The 23,815-nt window shown below is 60.1% G+C and overlaps 1 protein-coding gene across 1 annotated transcript in view; it reads left to right on the plus strand.

Moving 5' to 3' along the window:
- The window catches only part of Pi3K21B (phosphatidylinositol 3-kinase regulatory subunit alpha), a gene marked incomplete in the record, with an annotated part of 108,473 nt that overhangs the window by 66,611 nt on the left and 18,047 nt on the right, over window positions 1-23,815 (plus strand). Inside the window, 2 exon segments of the mRNA XM_037234472.1 lie at window positions 996-1,043; window positions 23,448-23,554. Coding sequence (XP_037090367.1) covers window positions 996-1,043; window positions 23,448-23,554 — 155 coding nt within the window.

The following is a 23,815-nucleotide window of genomic DNA, read 5'->3' on the forward strand; positions in this document are numbered from 1 at the left end:
AGTACCACATATGCCGTGGATCTCCCCGGCTGATCACGCCGTCTTTTCTCCATTCGTGGACTGAGCACCAGATAATTATTTTCGTTAGCATCAAAGGCTGTTTCAGTCACTGATGAGCTCCAAAAGCGTCGTAGGCTGTCGTTTCAGTGACGTGAATATGAGCCGAGCCAAAGCGCGGTAAGCTCTTCTCTGTGAACCGGCGGCTGGAGGGTTCACTACGGGCCGCTGTCAACCACCAGGAACTGGCGGAGAGGCGACCCTGGCTCCCTTTCCCCGCAGTGGCCCAACTCCTCTGCCGTGCCGTGCTGCCATATCGGCATGATTTGATGGCTCAGGTTGAGTGTGTGCCGTCCTTTTGACTACGTCTGTGTTTGTAACATTTCAGCTCATTTTTTTGCGCGTCCTTTTGCGCCAACGTCAAGATGCCGCTAGCAAATACGGCCGGTTGGTGCTATGTTGTCCCAGGGTCCGTGTGTCCGGACAAAGCATTGGCGAAAGTCCAAATATGCATAAAAAGTGCAGTCGGGTTGCTGCTAATGTCTGCTGCACTAGCCATTCTTGTTTTTCCCGCTTTTGTAGGCAGCCGCCATTGTTAAAGGATATCAGCCTGAAGTGTCCCGTGTTGGGCATTGGGCGAGGGGGGGGCTCAGAATCGATTTGGCGGTGGCGTGTTGCGAACGTTTTTTCCATCCGTTTTCCCATAACCCGCCCTCGTTGACTCACTGCGCACAGTTGTGACAACATTTGAGGCAGGATACCAGCACCCTGTGGAGAGTCTACCGGTCCTGTGGTGCGCGCGCCGACATGCCGTGGTGGCCGCCAGACAGTGTTCAGCGGTGGCTGGCGCGACCCCGCCGGCCGATGCCCCGCCAGCCCACCGCCGCCCCCGGTCACCTGCCTCACCGGACTCGCATACTGCCCCCCCCCCCCGCCCGCCCGCCCGCTCTGGAGGGATGCCGCCCCGCCTGACGACCGCTCTCCGCCCTCCGCTGCAGGTGGCGACTACATCTGGGGCACGGGACCCGTCGGCCAGCGGTGTGCAGGTGAGTGGACGGCTGCGACTGGCGGCGCAGGGCCGGGCGCCGACCGCCGCCGGATCCGGGCCCGTTGACGGGGCTCGTCGCGCCCCGCCGCCCGCCGTCATTGTACAACAGCACTTTCGGATCCATCGGCCAGTTCGTGGAACATCTGTGTAAACCTCGTACATCGTAGTACAGTGACACTCTCCCCTGTGACGAGCTGCGCTAACGCTGCGACGCACTTGCGCGTGACACTTGGGCGTCGTAAAGGATCTTCACGCCTGTAGCTTCTTTTGTATTTTTATTTATCATATTTTATCTTTATTTATTTTCTCTGCTTTGGTGCCCGTGATATGCATCCAAGGATGGGTCTGCAGCCATCCGGGCCGGGCCGAGCGGCACGCTGCAGCGGACCTCGGGCCGGGCCACACCGGCTGAGGGTCGTCACTCCCCCTGCTACACTGACGCTGCAGCGAACCTCGGGCCGGGCCACACCGGCTGAGGGTCGTTACTCCCCCTGCCACACTGACGCTGCAGCGGACCTCGGGCCGGGCCACACCGGCTGAGGGTCGTCACTCCCCCTGCCACACTGACGCTGCAGCGGACCTCGGGCCGGGCCACACCGGCTGAGGGTCGTCACTCCCCCTGCCACACTGACGCTGCAGCGGACCTCGGGCCGGGCCACACCGGCTGAGGGTCGTCACTCCCCCTGCCACACTGACGCTGCAGTGAACCTCGGGCCGGGCCACACCGGCCGAGGGTCGCCACTCCCCCTGCCACACTGACGTCACCCGATGGCCACATCAGCACCGCTCGTGGCCCGCCAGCGTACGGCTGGGATTGCCGGCTAACGTGTGCTTGCAAGCCAGAGATCGGAGGCAGAAGTGCCAATTATGGCGTTATTTACAGTGTAAGGGGCACGCTTGTGTTTAGTGTGAGGCAGCCAAACCGGCGCCTCCCTCTCCGCTTGCCGTTTTTCTTCTGCAATGTTTAGCGGCCGTCATATTCCAAGGATTTGTTTCGCAGAAAGATACGGGCTGTAGCTATAAACACTTCTGGTTGCCATCCGCTGCCATGCAAGTTGGATTCATGAGCACTGCTTGTGCATGTGTATTTTCCGCATGTTCGTCGATGTGTATTTTTCATGAGCATTTTATCAATTTTGATTTTTCCTCCCCATCGCTGCTCCTGGTTCAAATGTTTTTCACTGTAATATTGCGCAAAACAAAAAGAGCGTTGAATATCACACAAAGACTGCCTTTTGGGGGTGCTATTTGACCATGGCTACTATCGTGTTCAAAAAGGGTGTCGGCAATGCAGTGGCCCTGCACGTCTGGGAAACCGGAGCTATGGAGTTGGATTTCCTGCGGTATCCGCCCTTCTTTCCAGAGTGACGGGCAAGTTACGTCATATGCGCCATGTGCGATATGCTCGTAACCTCAACAGCGGAGTGTGTCGTAGGTCTCCAATGGCAGCATTATGCTGCTCACATGAAGGACTTTTCACGACGCTACAAAATTATTTAAAGTAAAAGATTGCCGATTGTCAAAATTAGGTGGGCTACATATGTTAAGACACAAATTTCAGGGCAGCCAGGTAGTCGGGCGCTCCAATCATTTATGCCAGTCGATGCTCCCGATTCCTTATTATCAAACGGTTCTTTAGTCACTATGTGGCCATCCTAGCCTAGTAGTCAAAGAATGGCAGTCGAGGTATGTGCACCTCAGGGAATGCCAGCCTTGAATTACATTCCATATCGCCCCTCCCTGTGCTCTGCGAACGTGGCACGTCGTCCTGGCCGTCTGCCCCGCACGATGTCGCGCGTCTTCCCCCTCCTTTTCGTCGTTTCTGGCCTCCCAGCCGTCCGGGGTGGACAGCGTTTCGAACGTGTGAGCTGAGTCACACCAGCGAAGCGGATGCACCAAGCAGCAGCTGCAAACTGTTGAATATTGCCTGTTTACCGAATGCCTCAGCTGCAAATAGCGGCCATCACCCGTGCAGCAATCCATTTCCTGACGTCCTGGCGCGGTCCTGCACGGCGCTGTTGTGGCCGGCGACGGTGGTGGTACCTGCAGCCCGAGGGGGCGGGGGCGGGGGGGGGGGGCACCAGGCTGAGGTGGGTGACGTCACTGGCCGCCCGCCGCACGTGGTGGGCACGCGCAGGCCGGAGCGGCCGTGCGCGCCCAACACCGTTTCCTCGTTACCGCCGCGAAGACATTTCGCTGTCCAATTAATCAGGAGGGCTGAGCTCGTGCTGCACTCGACGCGCGGCTCCGTCGGTCGGAGCGCGGGGCGCGGCCGCGCCGGAGCGCAGGACGTCGCCGCCGGGTGGCCGCTGAGGTGGGATGTCACTGAGGACAGGACGTCGCCGCCGGGTGGCCGCTGAGGTGGGACGTCACTGAGGACAGGACGTCGCCGCCGGGTGGCCGCTGAGGTGCCGCGGCGAGACGCGGATCGTGGGCGGTCGCCACGCCAGCCCGGGCCCGGTGCTGAAGCCCCAGACAGGGAACGCACGCTGCGTGAAAGCTTGCCAGCCGGGTGGAAGCCTTGGAAGCGTGCGGACATGGGGAGGGGAGGGGCTCAGGACCGGGACCGGGCATGGGTCCGGCCCGAAAGCGCCCCCAAATAGCCATCAGGCCCAGCGAGCAAGCTTGCGGAGGCAGATGCAGCTGGGCAAGCGGACTCGGTAAAGCCGCGCCGCCTGCTCTGAGGTTCCCCTGTGGCGGCGTGAGCGCCGCGGCATCCCCGGCGGCACGGCCCCTGTCACGGCGCCGTCACGAGGTGAGCACGTGCCGTGGGTGGGCCGTCACGGCCGCGCCTGTGTGGGGCGTGATGTCAGCGGCGCGTTGCCGGGCGGCCGGGCGCTCTGACCTCTGTCCCCTGCGCCGCCCACACCGCCGCCAGGGCCGGGCAGATGCCGCGCTGTCTCGTGCCGCTGTCACATGTCGTTATGGCGTCATTAGCGGGGCCGGCTGGCGACCGCAGCGGCCCCTCGCAACGTGAGGCGTAGGCCGGGTGGGCACCGGCGCCGTGTACCGTCCAGAGCCCCGGCGGAGGCGTCTCTGCTGGGGCGCTCGGGGAAGACCGGCGGGGAGCGGTGCGTCGGGGAACACGCTGAGGGAAGCTGGCAGGCTCCGAGCGCATGCGTGTCGCTAGTTGATGTGGCCTCGGCTGCTGGGCTTGATTACACTCGTTGACGGGCCCGCGACTCAGGTTGGCCGGTGGGTCGGTGACGCGGCGAGCCGGCGACCGCTCCCTGGCAGCGCGACCGGACCGGCGCATCAATGGCCGGTGGGCGCGGGACGAGCCCCTCACCCCCTCCCCCTTCCCCTCCCCCATCTCTGACAAATTTGAACACTGACCTTTTGCTTTGCACAGAGAAAGACTGACTGAAGCACCACATTTGTCGCCCATGCGCCGTCCCGGTACTCCGCCTTCCCCTCCCACTTGCCTAAGGTTCCGCCGCTGTTACTGCAAGAGTGCGTTCGACGTTCACTGACGGGAAGGACGACTCGACCTAGATTCGGGCCTGATATTAAACCCGCTTGTTTGTTTTGGCATCAACACCATTCAGTTGTTGCCAAGAGGACGGCGTACGTCACTTGTGCAGCAGCTCTAGTAGCGAGCGACTCAAGCATCTTCATGATACCAACAACCTAGCGACCGCCGCAGGCTAATGCTCGGCGCGCCGGATGAGCAGTAATATTAAACAACATCAGCTCGCCCGCAGGGGGAGCAAGAGTTATCCCTCCAAAGAAAAGAGGTCCTGTCGCCAACTGGCTCATCTCCAATGTCGCAACAAATGCCGAGCAGGACTTACGGCGGCCCTCTTTTTGGCGTGTATCGTCCGAGCCGAGAGCTTGGTGCCCTGTGCGAGCCCTCTGGACGGAGGTCCAGCAGCCGACGGTTAATGGCTGGCATAGCGCGCGGCATATACAGCCGCGTCATTAGTACAGTCCGGCCCTGTCCTGTTCGCACGACGCCGGCGCGGCGACGACACCATGACAGTGCGGCTCTGTGCCGCTCGAACTCGAGCCACCCCGTGGCGTAGTGACGTCACCGCGCCGGTGCACCTCGTGCCGTCCGCACCACTGCTTCGCGTTGTGGGTCGCCGCGATAGGTTGGGCCCGTGCTCGTCGCCAGCTCTGGTGTGCTCTGCAGTGACGTTACCTCGGCGATGCGGGTGGGTGCAGCCGGCTCCGTGGGCTGTGGTGGTGGGCCGCAGCCGGCTCCGTGGGCTGTGCTGGTGTGCTGTAGCCGGCTCCGTGGGCTGTGGTGGTGGGCCGCAGCCGGCTCCGTGGGCTGTGGTGGTGTGCTGTAGCCGTCTCCGTGAGCTGTGGTGGTGGGCCGTAGCCGGCTCCGTGGGCTGTGGTGGTGGGCCGCAGCCGGTCCGTGGAGCTGTGCTGGTGTGCTGTAGCCGTCTCCGTGGCTGGCTTGGTGTGCTGTAGCCGCCTCCGTGGGCTGTGGTGGCGTGCTGTAGCCGTCTCCGTGAGCTGTGGTGGTGTGCTGTAGCCGTCTCCGTGAGCTGTGGTGGTGTGCCGCAGCACAAATCTACAGCGCATACACCGAACAATGATCGGCACAGGCCAGTGTGGGCGGAGCGAGTTGGCCGGTTGCCCCCCCCCCCCCCTGCCGGAGGAGTGGGCCGCCGGCGCGGGCCCGGTGATTTGTTCGCAGTGCGGTGTGCCTCATTGGGCCGGACTATAGAACAGGACTGTAATGTTGCATGAATGAAAGACGGCTGCCGCCACTGTGTCGGCCCGGGCAGATCCAGATAAATCCGGCCGTATTTCAAACTCTGCCGGCAATTCCATGCTGATGCGGCCGTGCTGCGGCTTGATGGTACTGAATTCCAGCAGCTTTGAGGGGCGGTCAGCACGGCTCTTTGCGCAACATGACTGGTTGCCTACCGGAAAGTGGCGCCAGCGGCGGCCATTCGCTGCGGTGTTTTGAGCTGGTTGCGTGTGTAATTATGTCGGGCTGCGACATTAACACGCAGGGCTGTTGGTTTGGACCGCAATTGAAGAAGGTGACAAATGACTGATCGCCTGGCTCGGTTGCGAGCGATGTCACCATGGGCGGCACTCTTGTGCCACGCGCAACATTGACATCCCAACGACCTTGGCAGTCGGTACGCCACCCAAGCAGTGGTTATTCTGAAAGCGAAGTCTGTGGTATCAGCCCAATCGGTGCATTGGGAAGGCCTTCACTCCATGGGCGTAGAAGTGACTACCTAGTTTAATCAGGCCGCTTTAACGCTCTAAGCTGTTCCACTTCCTCCACTTCTCAGTTCCCCCGCTTTTCGTGTCCGTCCTTCTCCCCTCACCACCCCACTGTTCCTGCTCCCACCGGATCAGAGCTAAAACGCATTAAATATATTGCAGGTAGTCCCGCCGCGTAAATGCTGCTGGCAGTCTCACCGAGTGGGTGCTGCTGGCGGTCCCACCGAGTGGGTGCTGCGGGCAGTCCCACTGAGTGGGTGCTGCTGGCAGTCCCACCGAGTGGGTGCTGCGGGCAGTCCCACCGAGAGGGCGCTGCGGGCGGTCCCACCGAGTGGGTGCTTCCGGCAGTCCCACCGAGTGGGTGCTGCGGGCAGTCCCACTGAGTGGGTGCTGCGAGTAGTCCGCACGCAGATCCGTAATATGCATATGATGTGAAGCATATGAATAACAACGCTTCGGTCGTTTGAAAGACTCGCGGTGTGGTTTCACCGTCTGTTTGCTTGTTTGACGAGGTTTCGTTGGTTTCAGCTTTCCCTCTCTCAATTTTAACTGCACGTTTTGCAGTTGCGCTGTTTATTTTGCTTTGGCTCACTGAATAGCAGTGAGTCATCTCCCCGCGGCCCTGGTGCTGAAGACATGATAATTTAAAGGTACTGCTCCACATTTCTGTGGTGTTTTAATGAGATTGCCAAGATCTTTTTGGTTTTTAGGAAGTCCTTATTTTTCGAGATCATCCCTTGCAGTTCAGAGCTATGCTCCTTTTTAAGACTAAATGCTCTGGGATCTGAGTTAGACAAATGCGAACTTGCTTAGACTATTTCGCGCCGCCGATTCTGATATCACTGAAATGTACATGACGTCATGGAGACTTCAGACGAATTCCGCCTCTCAATGGCCATTCTGTATGCAAGGTCAAGAAAAATATGAGCATTGACTTAATCTTGTTTGGAATACGTCCACACGAATCGCCGCATCAACAGACAGCAGTTGGCTTCCTGCCCGCTTAGCGCGTTAAGTGCTGGTCTCGATCACGATTCGGTTGTTATTTGGCGTAGAGCCCTTTCGACCGGTAATGACCATTTCAGGGCTGTGGATGAATGAAAATGGATAGCGGTGAGGCAGGATTGCATGCATCTGGGGACCTAACCGCCGGGAATAAGCCCGCACAGGGTCCGCTCTGCGGGGTATGCGCCTGACGTCCAACTCCCCCCCCCCCCCCCCCCAAGGGGCCCGTCGGTCCACCCGTGACTGGCGCATGCAGCCTGCCTCAGACAAGCGGGGCGTCGCGAGGATACAGAATGAAGCAAGAGAGAGGGTAAATGGGATGGATGTTCAATCACGGACGGCGCGTTGTGGTGCATAATGCAGGCAATTGGGCAGTCGTACTAGTTATGACAGACATGACGGTGAATCGGATGACTAAGAATAGTGTTGTAACCGAGGATGCGAACACATGTAAAAAAATATGAAGTAGCCGCAAAGTATGCAATAATAGCACGATATTGGGTCAAAACACGCACACTTAACCATCGTCGGGTTTATCACGCGCGCATAAATTAACCACCTTGCGGCACGTTGAAGTACTACAAGTGCGTCAGCCCGTCCGATACAGTGGCAATTCGGACACGGCCAGTCAGGCAGCGACTCTGACGTCATAAAAACGTCCCATAACGTAAGCAAACGCTAACCTGTTTGGTAGTGCATTGAATGAAAAGTGAACTTGTGTTATCTAGTGCAGCCTTTTGCATTTGCATACCGATGTAAGTGGGTTTTTCCATCATATATGATGGTTACCTCAATATCTTCGAATGCGAGGCATTTCCTTTAAAGCCTCTTGCATCATATGTGGAAATTTTCGCAACGGCGGTTCGGCTGTTCACACATGCGATAGTCTGTTGGGATCATAATCACACCTGCACCCCCACCCCCGCTGCCTGGAAGGGGTCAAAGCCTGTTGGGTTCTAAGGCCCCAGTTCCTTTTGTCAGGTTAAGGCGCCCGTGGGGCTTAAATAAGGTGGATATGAGCCCCGGGGGCCATCAAAACGGATCCCATCCTAAAAGATCCACCCTGGGCTGGAGGGGCCTCCTTATGGCCCGATTTGGACTACTCTTGGACGAAATCCTGGTAGCGCCACTGACCCGACACGACCTGGTGCGTACCCGTGTCCGTCCGAATGGGAAAGGGAGTGAGGGAAGGGCAGGGAGCTGCCCTTCCCCATGCTACGGGCTACATGTTGCCGGAAGTTTGCATAGCGCTGAACGTGAGGGCGGGGGGGGGGGCTGCGATAGCGTGCCCCGTCTGAAGCTTGAATGAGCCCGCGGTGTTCCGAGGAGATTGATGTTATGTACACAACACTGTCTGCCCTCTTCCATCTGCCTCGCTTATTCCGAGTGGTTGTCGCGTCGCGATTCGCGGCGTCGCCGCCGCCGCCGCCGCCGCCGCCGCCACCGGCGGCGGCGGCGGCGGGAGGCGTCGAGCCGTCGGCCGGTGCCGCGCGGCCCGCGGCAGCCGCTCTCGCGTCTCTGCTGCTGGGCCCGCCTGGCAACAGCCAGTGGCCGCGTCACCTGATCACCGTCCGTGAGTCAGCGATACCCCGACCCCGAGGCCTGACAGTGGCGGGGGCGCGGCACAGAGGCGCGGGCAGCGAGGGGAACACCAGCAGGGGCGGGGGCGCGGCACAGAGGCGCGGGCAGCGAGGGGAACACCAGCAGGGGCGGGGGCGCGGCACAGAGGCGCGGGCAGCGAGGGGAACACCAGCAGTGGCGGGGGCGCGGCACAGAGACGCGGGCAGCGAGGGGAACACCAGCAGTGGCGGGGGCACGGCACAGAGGCACAGGCGGCGAGGGGAACACCAACAGTGGCGGGATACGGCACAGGGACATCGGCAGAGAAGGGGAGCGCCGTCGGCGGCAGGGCACGACACCTCACAGATGGCGGGGACCTCAGTGCGGCTAGCTGGCGACAGACCGCCGCTCTCAGCGCTCGAGCTGAGGAGGACAGGGGCGCTGACTGAGGACCGGTCTGGACTGTAGCTGGGCAGCGGGTACAGAGGCGTCCGTCCTGTCGCGGGCGGGTGGCGGCGGCGGCAGAGCGACGTCCCCTCTCGGCAGGTCCCCAGGCTCTGGCCGGGACACCCACACGGCACCCTGCAGAGAAGGCGCGGTGTGCACGGAGATCGACTGCCTGCCGCTGGCTCACGAGGGCGGTGCAGGGAGTGAGTGTCCGTCGTCAACAGCGTGACTAAAACTCGTCGCGATCGACGTTGGCTCGCGTCTGCGAGCGAAGCTGAGGGGCGACCGCTGGCCCACGGCCTGACTCTAAAAATGAAGCCAATAAACGCCGCGCGGCGATATCGGGCCGGTGATTCAGTGTCGGCCGCCGACCTAAAAGCGGCCCATCTGAGGCGGACGGCGCAAAAACAGCGGCTGCCGCGCCTGCGGTAAATGGCCGGCCCGCGGCAAAAACGGCGAATTAGCGGCCAAGGTGACAGTGCGAGCTGCGCGGCCGCCGTGAGCGACGCGACGGCGCTCAGGTGTCGGCCCGCTCAGGGTCACTCATGCGGCGTCCTCATGGCTGAGTGCACCGGCTCAGCGCATGCAACGTCATTTCAGCGGATGCAGCCTTCATCTCGCCTGCCTCGCGGTCAATTGTGAATCGTATGATTGACATATATATATATATATATATATATATATATATATATATATATATATATAATATATATAGTGTGTGTGTGTGTGTGTGTGTGTGTGTGTGTGTGTGTGTGTGTGTTGTGTGCGTGCGTGCGTGCGTGCGTGCGTGCGTGCGTGCGTGCGTGCGTGTGTGTGTGTGGCTTTTCGCGCAAACCATGCGTCTTCACCGCGCTGTCATCGCGTCATAGTTGCTTTCAGCGGGGCTTTTAACTGGCTATTCAGGTAAAACGGTAATAGTGCAGCACGGCCGGCGGTCGGGGGATACCTGTTCCTCCCCCCCCCCCTTCCCTGCAGTGCTGGGGAGCCCCGGCCTGGCGGGCGGGGCACGACGGTGCGGTCACCTCTGCGGGGATGGATCGCCGTCCGCCGCAGACGCGGCCTGGCTGCCGCGCCGGCCGGAGGCTGACCACCAGCGCCACAACACTGCCCCGTGCCGCGTTTTTGCCTCTCAGACATCGATCACGGATGCAGCGGTCGGTTTTGCCTTGCTAAGTGCTGCCGATGCTATGGAAATCGCGCCGGCGCCGGGCGCAGTGAAAACAAACGCAGAGCTGCGGCACCGGTCGGGCGGCCCGAATCCGGGTGTGCCCGGCTAGCCGTGTGGACACCGCCGGGGCTGTGTGGCTGGTGAGGTGGCGGGCGGCTGACCGCTGGGCCGTAGCGGCGCGCCTCGAGGGCGAAGGGCGGAGTGGCGCGCCTCGAGAGCGAAGGGCGCACCGGCGCGCCCCCAGGGCGGAGGGCGGGCGGCGCGCCCCGAGGGCTGGACGCCGGCGCCATCCCGTCGTCGGCGCCGACGGCCTCTCCCCGGCCGGGAGGGAGGCCACCGCCGCCCACGGCAGCTCCCCGACCGTTCAGATCGGTGGACGTCCCGCAGCTGTGGCCGGGATGGCGCCCTGTGTAGTACGGCTCCATGTTTGAGAGTGAAGATGGTGATGGGTGCAATTTGAACCGATCAGTTTGGTGTCGGATTGCAACCTGTGTTCCTATTCAAGCACCCAATACCAAGTTCTCAGTTTTCGTTCCAGCGACTGCATGGATTGTGTACGGGAACAGCAACGTGCAGGCGTGCAATTGTTTGTGGACGTAGGTTATTTCGTCATTTGTTGACGGATTTCCACAGTGCTGCGCTTCTTGGACAAATATGCGCTTGACCACAATCGCAGGGACGTGTCCAAAAGCGTGTTAGCAGCATGAACCGCAAGTCGACGTAGCTGGGCTAATAATGTTCCATTTTTATAAATCTGGGGCCTAGCCACTTGTAGCATGGGCGGAGGACAAAGAGAATTTAATTTTGGAATGGTTATAAGGCCCCGAGACACAAAAGGCAGATCTAAGTTGCGTTCAGTGTGATTTGGACAAGGATGTGGTATTGACGTGATATTCTCTCGAGCGCTTAGCTGCAACTCGTGTGGCACCACATACCATGTTGATGCCCAACGGTTTCACCGACGGATGCTGGACAGGCCTGAGATCCGAAGCAATGCAGCCTGACTACAAAATGCAGAGCATCCTGGATTTCAGACGTAGATGTGTTGGAGAACAAAATCTAATGCAACCAAGAGCATCTGCGGAGTCAGTGGCCTCAGTCAACCCTCGTCTCTAGGCGCGGCGCCCGCAGTCTGACATGTTCCAGACAAGGTAACCTACTTTGTATCAAAGTTTTAGAAAGGTCTGCAAGCGGTCGAATGCAGAGGCCCATTCACTGTATTCTTTGTGAGGTTTTCCCTCCGCACAATGCGAATAATAAGACGTACATCCTAGGAATGAAACTCGGAAGCCCAACAGATGCCCTTCGTGTCACCGCTGTCTTCCCGTCTGTCTCCCTTTGTGCTCGAAACCACCGGTGCGTGCGTGCACGTATGTGTGTGTGTGTGTGTGTGCGCGCGCGCCGGTGTGCGGGTGTGTTATCGTCGGACGGCCGGGCGCGGCTGCGGTGGCGCAGAGGCGGCGTCAGCCGGACCGAGCCGACGTCCGGGGCCGGGATGTGCGTCTGGTCGCCTGCGGCGGCTCGGCCGGCCGGCCGTCGCGGCACGCACCCGGTGACCGGGCCGCCCCTCCCCCCGCCCCCCGCGCGCACGCCCGACTGCGACAGGAATAGTTGGCGGCGCGCGCCCTGTTCATTAGTGCCGCCGGCGTCGTGTTGCCATGCCGTCTGCGGCGCGAGCGACCCACAAGATGGCGGCGCCGATAGCGAGAAGGCCGCCGCCCTGTTGCTAGGTGCGCCGCAGCGCCGGAGGGCGGCCCTATTGATCAGACCGGCAGCCGTGTCTGCTGCATGCAGGAGGGGCGGCCAACAGTCAATAGCAAGAAATACATATAGGACGGGGCTGGCATGGGCGGTAGCGTTCGTTGATTGCATCCACTCTCGTTCTGGTCACCTCATCACCTGTAATTATATATTTATTTTTTTATTTTTTGATATTTATGTTTTTATAATTCTGTATATAATGATTTTCGTTCTTGTCACCTCGTCACCTCCAATTGCGATGAAAATTGGAAATTTGACTATAGCGCATCGTTGGCACCAACAAATGGATACCAGTGATGTCATTTGTGGCCCAAATTTTGCTCAACCGAACACCGTTGCGCGCTGGTTTTAGTTGCGGCGGGATGTGAATGGGTCGGGCGTTCCTTGGACCGTAAAAGCTGTCCTGCTTCGCGCAATGTGTTTTATTCAAAACAAGCACCAGGCACAATTTGCTTACTTTGTCATTGGTGTTTTGAAACGAGCACCAGGGGCGGAGTTTCGCAAAATCAGTTAGCGAAGAGCGGTGAAACCGACTCAACTTATCCCCGAGAATTCGCCAACAGGCTGGTTTTTCTCGGATTAAGCCTGCCTTCCTTCAAAGCTGGGAGCCAGGAGTACAAGCTCGGAATATGCGGGATGTGCATGTCGGAGGTCAACAAATGTTGAATGCACATCAAATTGAGCAGGTCTGGTGCAATTCATGCTGGTTTCGGGAATGCTGGGGAGCGTGGAAAGAAGCCGCCACTGGTACTTTGCAGTGTTATATGATTTTATTAAACCATGATTCATTTAGGCTGGAAGATAAGAGACATAGTTCCTTTTTAAAAAGAAAAAGATGAAAAATGGCTGAATAGAAGACTACTGGCCGGTTTGTCTGGCAGCTTTGGCCCGTGAGGTATAAAATAATTTATCAGAAATAGGATGGCTGAGTTGTTTCTGTTTTTGTTTCTTGTTCTTTAAGAATGGCGGATTAATGAAATATGTACGACATGGCTTTCGGCAAGGAATATCAGGCCTGACAAATCGTGTAGACGTCACGGACTTTGTAGCACAGTATTTTGATAAGAGGCCAAGGTGATGTGGCACATCCTGATTTAAGTAAAGCTGTCGGTAAGGTTCCTCACAGAGGCTTAATTCAACTTAAGCGTCGGCGCATCTCTGGAAGTTCATGAAATGATAGGATTATGGCTTTCAAGGCGACAGGAGAGTGGCATTTAAATGGCCCAAAATCTGCATGCAGGACGTCCTTTGTGGTGTTCCGCAGGGCTTGGTTTCCGGACCTGTAAATAGCAATGTTTTAAAGTTCCGGGATGATTTAGGATCGTGGTCGATTCAAGCTAAACCGATTAGGATCTGCTTCGGATGGATTGTTGACATGCTTGTTGCTTGCAACCGCACGCTCGAAGCGCCCAAAAGCCCCAGTTACTACAACATCTCGTTGCGTACTTGTTTCAAACAAACACGCCTCTGGAATGGTCTGAGGGATAGAAAAAAATTGACTTTCCCTAATGTAAGATATTGATGTATGAAGTCAGCATGCCAGAGGGTAATTGGTTATATGGAGGATCAAAAACTGGCTGGGAATAACAAGTTAACAGACTTAGATGTCATTGTTAAAGCAGGCTAGTTGGATCAGAAATGACCGTGAGCCAAGGGAAAACTGTTGAATTACTTGTAGATAAGACAGTAATGATAGCCTTTTTGTTCAGGGGAAAATAGGAGAAGGGAGATATGGATGCGTTTATATGTCGGCAACATGCCTTTGTCGACATGAACACTGTTTCGTTTCGATAAAGACATGTTGCCGAAATATCAACGCATCTACATCTCCATTCGCCTGTTTTTTTTCCTAGGAAGAAGGCTATTACTACTGTCTTAACTATGTGAATGATGCCCCTCGCGAATTCACGTAAAATATTGCGGTATTACTTGTAGCTATTAATAGAAGCACAACACACCGAAGTCAAGAACACTTTTTTGCAAATGCAAGGTCACATTCAGAGTTACAAGTCTTGCTCGGTCTCTAAGCTAAAACAAGATGTGTGGCTTTTAGATAGGATGTAAAAAGGGCACATAGAATGTCCAGTTTTTACGGACGCTTGTCGTTGGCGATGGCAGACTTGGGTGTTATCGTCCTTTGGATGGTACCACAACATCAGTGAAAGGAATGAGACCAACGGAAAGCCAAGCAGGGGTCTTATAGCTGGTCATGCACGTCTGTCATGAAGCACGAGCAGATAAGTCGGTCCATCGATTGGTGTGCGTTACCTCATTCACAAAAGACATTGATTGGGGACCGTTTTTTTGACACTTCGCATGTAGTTACTCCCTCCTTCTCTCTCCTGTGAACGCACTGGTGACGTTGGGTGCCCCCTCCCCCCCCCCCCTGGTTACGCTGGGTTAATTGCAACCCAGAAGGAAAATGTCTGTTTGGCCTGTAAGAAATTGAACTAGAGATGCGAAACGAAAGCGTGCTTGATGCCGGTCTTGACAGGATACCAACGGTGTCTGGCTTTAAGGTGTTGAAATGTTGTTTTGCAAAATATTTTAACGCGATGTGCAATGACACCTGGGCGTTATTGCCCCCTTTGCAACGCTTCAGTTATGCTCCAGCAAACCTCTCTCTCTCTCTCTCTCTCTCTCTCTCTCTCTCTCTCTCTCTCTCTCTCTCTCTCTCTCTCTCTCTCTCTCTCTCTCTCTCTCTCTCTCTCTCTCTCTCTCTCTCCTCTCTCTCTCTCTCTCTCTCTCTCTCTCTCTCTCTCTCTTCTCTCGCTCCTCCTCTTCTCCTCTCTCTCTCTCTCTCTCTCCCTCCATCCTCTCTCCTCCTCTCTCCTCTCTCTCACTCTCTCTCCTCCTCTCCTCTCCTCCTCTCTCCTCCTCTCTCTCTCTCTTCTCTCCTCCTCTCCTCTCTCCTCTCTCTCCTCCTCCGCTCCTCTCTCCCCTCTCCCGCATCCCTCCTCTCCTCTCTCTCCGCTCCTCTCTCTCTCTCTCTCCCGCTCCCCGCCCCCGCCCTCTCCCGCTCCGCCCCTCCCCCTCCTCCCCCGCTCCCCTCGCCCCGCTCCCCCCCGCTCCCGCTCCCTCCCCGCTCCCTCTCCCGCTCCCCCGCTTCCCGCTCCCGCTCCGCTCCCGCTCCCCCCCCGCCCCCTCCCCCTCCCGCTCGCTCCCCGCTCCCCCGCTCCCCGCTCCCCCGCCTCCCCGCTCCCGCTCCCGCTCCCGCTCCCGCTCCCGCTCCCGCTCCCGCTCCCGCTCCCGCTCCCGCTCCCGCTCCCGCTCCCGCTCCCGCTCCCGCTCCCGCTCCCGCTCCCGCGCTCCCGCTCCCGCTCCCGCTCCCGCTCCCGCTCCCGCTCCCGCTCCCGCTCCCGCTCCCGCTCCCGCTCCCGCTCCCCGCTCCCGCTCCCGCTCCCGCTCCCGCTCCCGCTCCCGCTCCCGCTCCCCGCTCCCGCTCCCGCTCCCGCTCCCGCTCCCGCTCCGCTCCCGCTCCCGCTCCCGCTCCCGCTCCGCTCCCGCTCCCGCTCCCGCTCCGCTCCGCTCCCGCTCCCGCTCCCGCTCCCGCTCCCGCTCCCGCTCCCGCTCCCGCTCCCGCTCCCGCTTCCCGCTCCCGCTCCCCGCTCCCGCTCCCGCTCCCGCTCCCGCTCCCGCTCCCGCTCCCGCTCCCGCTCCGCTCCCGCTCCCGCTCTCTCTCTCTCTCTCTCTCTCTCTCTCTCTCTCTCTCTCTCTCTCTCTCTCTCTCTCTCTCTCTCTCTCTCTCTCTCTCTCTCTCTCGCTCTCGCTCTCTCTCTCTCTCTCTCTCTCTCTCTCTCTTCTTCCTTGTGTAATGTAATATATGGACGGCAAGTTATTGGCGGGGGATGTATCAAGCTTCTTGGGCCGACAGCATAGCTGTTCAATGGCCTGCATCTGCCATGGAATTTGGCTGAATTATTTACTGCTGTGCGAAGCTCTTGGCTAGATTTTGGTCGCAGTTCATCCTACTACACGCCCATATTTTTTGTGGTCCTGCCATTGTCGGTATCACCCCCCCCCCCCCCCCTCCTAGGACGTTATTGTGCGCGATATTTTTATATGCATATTTGATGTAGCCTGTATATCAGTGTTCAAATGGTTGGGTGGTGTTTAGACGGCGCATTCGCCTTCATTTTGCGGTTAGTTGCACTCAGTTATCTAATTCGGTCAATCCGAATTTAACCCTAAAAACATGCAGCATGGTACATTCATGGGCTTTCGAGTGCGCCTGGAGGGCCAGATCAGAATGTCTTCATGTGAGGCAAAAGCAGTTGGACATGTCCTATTTCTTTTAGAACTCCGGCGTTTAGCAAGCCTCCGCCGTTGGACGTGGGACTCAGAGAGTGTTGGTCAGGATTTTTATGATGAACTGTTGTTCGGAACGTCTTGTGCGCATGACGTGTTACACACACCGACGCATGCTTGTGGCGACATTGTCCGATCGTTTTGTTGTCAAATGGTGCTGATCCACTTTGCTGCAACTCAATAATTTATATATCTCGGCCGTTTATTTTACCCTCCATTTGCAGCCATTTGCGATTTTCAAGTCACGTTTCCCATGCTTCATCGAGTGGCGGGTCGGTTTTTGTCATGTCGCAGCGTTTGAGGAAAACGGTAGCTGATCAAACAACAAGAGTGGAAATGCCATGAAAGCATTGCGATATAACCTTTCGAGAATTTTCATATTTCTTGAAAACTGCCTGGAACTGCGGCCGTCGGATGCGTGGCTACGGGCCTGTCGCGGGCGTGACGGCCGGGTGTCGCCGGACTGCTGGGCGTCACCAGTTTTGCGCTGTTCTGGTTAAATATTAAAACAGCCGTACCAGTGGTTATGGATATTACAGAAACGGTATTGCCCTTCGCGATGAGGCGGCGTACATGAAACGAGTGCATAATTATCGGCATTTACATCCGGCCATTGAAAGCAAAATCAAACGCGTTGCCAGTTTGCTTTCCGTATATGATTATCTTTTTATATTTTGCTTTCTTTCCATATTTTGCCTTCCATATACCATAGCACATATCAGCATGGTACGATAGCCCCGACGGTGGCGTAGATCCATGACTGATGGATGTAAATGTGCATTAAAAAGCTATCGGTCCTCACGAATATGTGGCGTGCATCCAACGACAGCAAGCGCGCGCGCCATGGTGTTCATTGCAGGCGGTAAAGGGAAGGTTCAAACGCGGCTTCGACTTGACTTGACACATGACAACACGGTGCAGCATAGCCCGAAGGCCAAGCGAAACCGCCGACCAGTGGACTTAAAGTAGCGCATTTGCCGCCAGACCCTTCCACATACACGGGGATGGCTGCGGCGGGCCCGGAGCCGGCCGAGCGGTGCGGCCGCGATGGATGGGCGCCCATCCGGCCCTGACGGTAACGGCCTCCGGATCTTTGGGCCGGGCTCGGACCGCGGTCACGGCCCACAGACGGCCGTGGACGGCCCGAGAGGCTGGCAACTCGGCCTCCTCTGCCGGGAGAAGCGGCGCTCGCAGCGGCCCTACTCCGCCCCCGTGCGTGCACGGACTCTGCCGGCGCCATCAGGGCTTCCCCAGATTGTCCTCAGTCCGCCCATGCGTGCTCAGACCCGCGTCTCCCGGCCCCAGTGGGGCTTCCCCAAACCGTCCTCACTCGGCCGTCGCGCTGGCACCCGCAAACTGTCGCCGTGGCCAGTGCTGGGGTGGGGTCGCACAGCATTTCTGTGTGGAGAGCCGGTTGGCCGGTCGCACTTGTTGAAGTGATGGGATTTGGGCGTGTCCCTGCAGAGCCGGCCCTGGTTCCATCTCCGGCACCTGCCGCGCCGCTGACTGGGGACGGCCGTGCCGGCGACGGCTCAGGCGCGCGGCCGGTGGTCTCGGCCGCCGTCCGCGTGGCCAGCGCGTCCAATCCGGACGAGAGGCCGTCGAAGCCGAAGCCGTCACCCCGCGCTTGTCCCGGCCTGCCTGTGGGCGGCGCGGCGACCTGCGCCGGATTCTGACGTCAGGTCGTCACGAGGCCGCGCGGGACGCGGCCGGGCCCGGCGGCGCGGCAGCCGGCGTCGGGCTGGCGCCGCCCACGAGCCCGGGGCGCTGACCCGGCGGCCCGGTCATCGCCCCGCGCCCCCAGCCCCGACCCATCGCAGATCACTTTCTCCAGATGCCGGCTGGATAACGCGCCCGCCCTCTTTTGGCGAACGGCGCGAGGAAAGCCGCCCCTGGAGCGGGTCAGGCCAGCTGGCCGGCGTACCGCCTGGCGCGACTGGAGAGATGTGGTGCGGGAGGGGGGCGACAACAGCGCGTGTGCGATTAGCTGCGTGAGACTCGGTAGTGTGCGTACGCTCACCGTATCATGGCCGGTTTGTGCCCATAGCCGCACGTTTCAGCTGTAGGGTTTGGATTGCGCGTGAGCATGTGGCCCGTCGGCAGCGGCGGGGTGTGAGTGGGGGACCCGAGAGTACGTGCCGAGAGTGCCGGCGGTCTGACCGAACGGCAGCGGCGGGGTGTGAGCAGGGAACCCCGAGAGTGCGCCCGGTCTGGCCGGACGGCAGTGGCGGGTTGTGAGTCTGGGGCCTCCCGAGAGTGCCGACCGTCTGACCGGACGGCAGCGGCGGGTGTGAGTGGTGGACCCGAGAGTACGTGCCGAGAGTGCCGACGGCCTGACCGGACGGCAGCGGCGGGGCGTGAGTGGGGGACCCCGAGACTACGTCCCGAGAGTGCCAGCGGTCTGACCGGACGGCGGCGACGGGTTGTGAGTCTGGGGCCTCCCGAGAGTGCCGGTCGTCTGACCGGACGGTCGCCTCTCGGCCACTCAGAAGCCATTGAAATCCACGTTCTGGTCCTTTGGATGCGGCTGCCGCTCTCCGGTGCTGGCCGATGGAGATGGCAGGTGAAATGGGGCCACGCCATCCTTTCGTCACCCATTCGTGCGCTTCGGGCTCGAAACGGTCTGGTTTTTAATTAACGGGATGCGTCAAATTTCCACCACAGGTCTATTTTCAGTAGTTGTCAATGTCATTGCTCGCTAGTTGCAGGAAACGAACTATTCTGCGAACTATGTCATCATGTGTTTCGATTCGGCGGTGGTGTGCGACACTGACGGCCGGCCGGGCTCAGTCCCGCCACCGCCGGAATGAGGTCGTAGTCCAAGGTACAATCTGGGATAGTGGTCGACTGTAATCTCGTCTTCATGCACATACCGCCGCTGAAAGCAAAGATAGGTATGGATCGGCGCGGCGCTTGGCGTGTGACTGAGCGTGTCTGGGTTCGGAGCTGGTGAGCCGCTGAAAGGGTTGGTGCGAAGCTCCGTTCGGCGCGGTATCGGCGGCACACCAGCGGACGGCCTCGCGCTCCGTGGCCGCTCCCAGAGCGGAGCCTCCTCCGGCTCCCGGTCACAGCACTGGCGCTGTTGCTTTACTCCACCGTGGCTTCTACCCGGCCGCACGTTTTCTCGGATCTGGCTCCCCTGACGCTCCTGCTAAACTCCGCGGTTACTCGCCTCCGCGATCCGCGCGATCGCGCCTGCCTCCGCCCGCGCCACCCGGCGGCCGGCCGGTCCCCGTCTGGGCGGCGTGTTGCCGGCCGGCCGGTGCCGTGCGGCCGGCGGCCGGCAGCCGGCACGGGGCCACCGCCGCCGCCGCAGACCGCCCGCTCTCCGGGAAAAACGTGGCGTGACAGGCCGCCGTCGGCCCCGGGATCATAACAATGGCCAGTCAGACGGCACATGGCAACGGGTGCCGGCCGGCGCGGCCAGCACGACAGCAGCGGCAGGCGGGTCCCGCCGACGCGACCTGACGAGGACGCGATCTGGCCCCCCGGTCACGGGCTCGACGGGGGGAGCTGGGGGCGGGAGGTGCCGCGGCCAGCTGCGGCACGGCCTTCGTAGGAGGCGGCGGCGGCTTTGAAACCGGTCGGCTCCCCAGCTGCTGCTCGTCTCAGCGCCGCCCAGACGGCTGGCCGGCCGGCAGCCGCCCGCGCCGAGCCGCAGGTCGACAAACACGGCCGGCTCCGGCGCCGCAGCGGTACTGCGGCCGCCGAGCCGCTCGCTGGAGCCGAGCTCCACGCTGGCGCTCAGCGGCGTCCGGGTGTGCCAGGCTGGAGCGGGCTGGCGGAGACTGAGGGGCCGCCCGCCACCCGACGGTACCCGGGTGCTTTACTGTTGCAGGGAAGCCGCCCGCCGGGAGCGTGTCTCCGGCCGAATCCCCTTGCAACATGCTGGATGTGCAGCACCCCGATTAAACTCGTACAAGGTCGCAGCTGGGCTGGCGTTATCTGCCCCCCCCCCCCCCCCCCCCCCCCCCTCTTGCCTCTCCCCAAGCGTCTGCAAGCGCCGGGGTGGCTGCCGTCTCCACCTCGCCAGCCCGAGAGCGCGGTTTTCCGTCATTGCGACGACCGGTTTGCGATGGGCGCCGTCGGCCGGTGTCGGCGGTGGGGCGGGGGCGGGCTCCAGCGGGCCGCCGCCGGCCGACTGTTGCCATGCGGCGCGGCCGGCGGCGGCGCGCGCCGGTCGATGCCGCCAGCTCGGCTCTGCCCGGCCCGCCAGCTGACGGACGCGCGCCGAGCACCCCGCCCGCACCCACCGCGCAGGCCCCGCACAGCCGACACGCTCATCTGCCTTGTCGCGACGCCTCCGGCGACTGGACTGGACTGTCATGGATTGGACCGAACTGGACTGGACTGGACTGGACTGGACTGGACTGGATTGGACTGGACTGGGCTGAATTAGGCTGGAGTTGATTTGGAGTCGTCCCCGCCCGCAATGGGCGCCACATGAAGAACGTAGTCGGTGTACCCCGAGGCCTAAATCATCATCATCATCATCATCCCCGCCCGCAAAAAGGGCGGATGACCATTTTTCACGCAGGATGTCCGGTGGAACTAACGCCATTTTCGTGACTTCAGATGTCACAAAACCGACCCACCTCCCCATCTCGCCCTGCCGCTCGGGCTGAGGAGCGCAGCCGCATGCCGGTTGACCGGTGGTGCCAATTATCCTATCTGAGCGCGGTCTGCAGCGCCTGGGCCGCCCAGTGACTAACCAAACACCCGTTCCGTCTGCGATCTATTGCACGAATCATTATGGCACATCGTCTTCGCAGAATGTGATGACAAGATTACGAAGTGAGGTATTTTTGCTTAGGCGGTGTTAGAAACGCGAAAAAAAATGGCAAAATCTTCTATTATTAGGTGCCAGTGCTTTCGAATCGTAGAGTCGGGACGCATGTGGCTTTTGAAAAGTACGCAATGCGCTTTTAGTCTGCGGAAATCCTTGGCATTGGATTACAGAGTCCAGCCTTCGTTTTGCAGCTAAGAGTGCTGGCGGACTCGGTGTCTGCGCAACTTCCGTTAAGTTGAGGAGCTGGAAAAGCGACATTTGACTCGTTGTTTTGTGTGCAGCGCCTCAGGGCTAACGTTAGGCTGTGCCAGATTGGTGCCACTTTTCCCGGCGCCTATCGGGGTGGGGATGGGGATGAGGTCTAGGTGTTTGTGCCGAATGCGACGGCACCTATGTTTTTCAGCGAGGACCTCATGTACCGCAGCGTTTCGTTCCTATGTGGATAGATGGTGCCATTCAGCCCATCCCGTGGGGCGGTTCGTGATCTTCTCTAAGCGTCGTGTGGCGGATGAACTTCGCAGGACTGGGGATCGATTTACTTTTCCAATATGAAAGTTTTTGATGGCGGAACAAAACTGGCCCATTCAAAAACGACGGCGAACCGCTCTGCATTTCCATGCAACTCGTCGCTTCGGCTTGGATATACTGGGGAGGGTTCTAGCTGGTGGCCATGGCTGTCCGGCTCGCTTAGGAAAACGGAAGGTGATGAGGGTTATAGTTGAACATAAGTGTGGGGCTTGCCTTCAAACCTGTCGGCGCGTTCCGGCGCCGCTGGTTACCCGAGGAGGCCGCGCCCGGGGAGAGGGCCGCCGGGCCGGCAGCGCGAGGCTCGGCGGCGGAGCCTCGGCAGCGCCGGTCGGCGCCGGCCCCAGCGCGGCAGTGACGGCCGAGTCGGGCCGAGTCGGGCCGAGTCGGCCGAGTCGGGCCGGTCCGCCCCGCCGACCGTCAGCCGGAGCCGGCGGTCCCTGACGGCCGAGGTCGTGTCGGCCGCGGTCGGCGCCGGACGCTGCGTGCGTGCCCGAGCCATGCAGAATACCATGTGCGCTTCGCATGCCGCCTGTGACGTCGCCAGCGCTGAGTTCACACTCCGGGCCACGGATGTTGGAAGTAAGCTGTAAACAGGCCGTCTTTGTGAGGCTTTTAGGGACAGAGTGAGTGGACGGAGTCATGATCGTGCATGCACTCGGTGTGTCGCGGGGCACCCACATTCGCACGTGATGGCCGGCGCGGCTGCCTTTCTCCGCGGTGAGGAGCCAGGCGTCTGCTATACTGGGACTTGTAAATAGATCTGACTATAACGCGGGCCAACGTCGCCTGATGCAACACGGGTGTTTTGGCCTGGCTGGGGCCTTATGGGACTGATGAAATTGGTTTAAATGGTCTGCAGGCAGGAGCCTGTCAGGGGACTCAAGGAACACCGCAGGTCCGTACCTTTTCCCATGAGCCTGTTATCTCTGGGCCGGGTGTCATGTATTCCAGTATTATTTGAGGTCTTCGAGTTGAGAGTCATCATCACCATCATCATCACCCCATTCTTCAGAGAACTGGGGTCTCGTTTTCCGATCCATCATCAGCGTTTTGTGCACTTGTCGCCGGGCCTGAGCCCGTATGTCGTGCGCGAACGTATCAAGAGTATCTGCACCCACCCGTGAGTGCACAGAGCGGAGGGGAGCCGCGCTGTCAGAAGGCCCGGCCGCTGGGTCCGCTGATGGGCCACTGTCTTTGTTCGCCGGCCGGCCCGACCGCGGCGCCCGCTCCGCTCGGCCGCAGCAGTTCCGGCGGCGACCGACAGGCGGCGCTAGCGGCGCATGCTCGGTCGGTATCCGCCATGGCGGCCCTCCAACCAGCTCGCCCGGTCGGTGCCGCGGCCCCACTCGGCAACAGAGGCCCGCGACGGATGGCGGATGCGATGCGGTGCCGGCGCGTCAGGCGCTCGCTGTGTTCCCCTCTCGTGTAGAAGATGCCAAAAGTCACAGATGTTATCAGTGAAAGCATGAAATGTGCTAGTGCAGGAGACAAGCCGACGAAGAAGGACCGCCCCAGCACGGCGATGCTGGCGACGCGCGTCAACAAAGATAACTACATGCTGTGCGGCAACGCCCGGGGTGACAATCCCAGCAGTGGTGATACCACCGGTGACAAATGCGACCATCTGGCTTCTCCGGTAGAGTGCGGCGACTGCTTCCACGGCCCGTGCGCGCGCTGCAGCCCGCTACACCCCTGCCAGCGGGCCAATGGAGAGGCCGCCTCGCCACGGACGTTCGCCGAACAAGTGGTGAGTACAGCACGGCCGGGCTGCCGCCCCTGGCCCGGCGCGCCCCCGCCCCCCGCCGGCGGCCCGACGGGCCGGGCCCCCTCATCTCTTCTCGCCCTGTCCTTTCACTTGCAGCGCGGCGGCAGGTGGGGCCGCCGCGCTCCGCGCGCGCCGGCTCTGGTCGCGTTCTCGGCGCGACTCGCTCCTGGTGTCGTCCTGGTGCAGCCCACGCCGGATAGGCTCTCCCGATGCAAGCGGCTCCTGTCCGGGTCCGCTGGGTGC

The sequence above is a fragment of the Pollicipes pollicipes genome, unplaced genomic scaffold (assembly GCF_011947565.3).
Source record: "Pollicipes pollicipes isolate AB1234 unplaced genomic scaffold, Ppol_2.1 Scaffold_7231;HRSCAF=8579_pilon_pilon_pilon, whole genome shotgun sequence".
NCBI classification, from domain to species: Eukaryota; Metazoa; Arthropoda; class Thecostraca; order Pollicipedomorpha; family Pollicipedidae; genus Pollicipes; species Pollicipes pollicipes.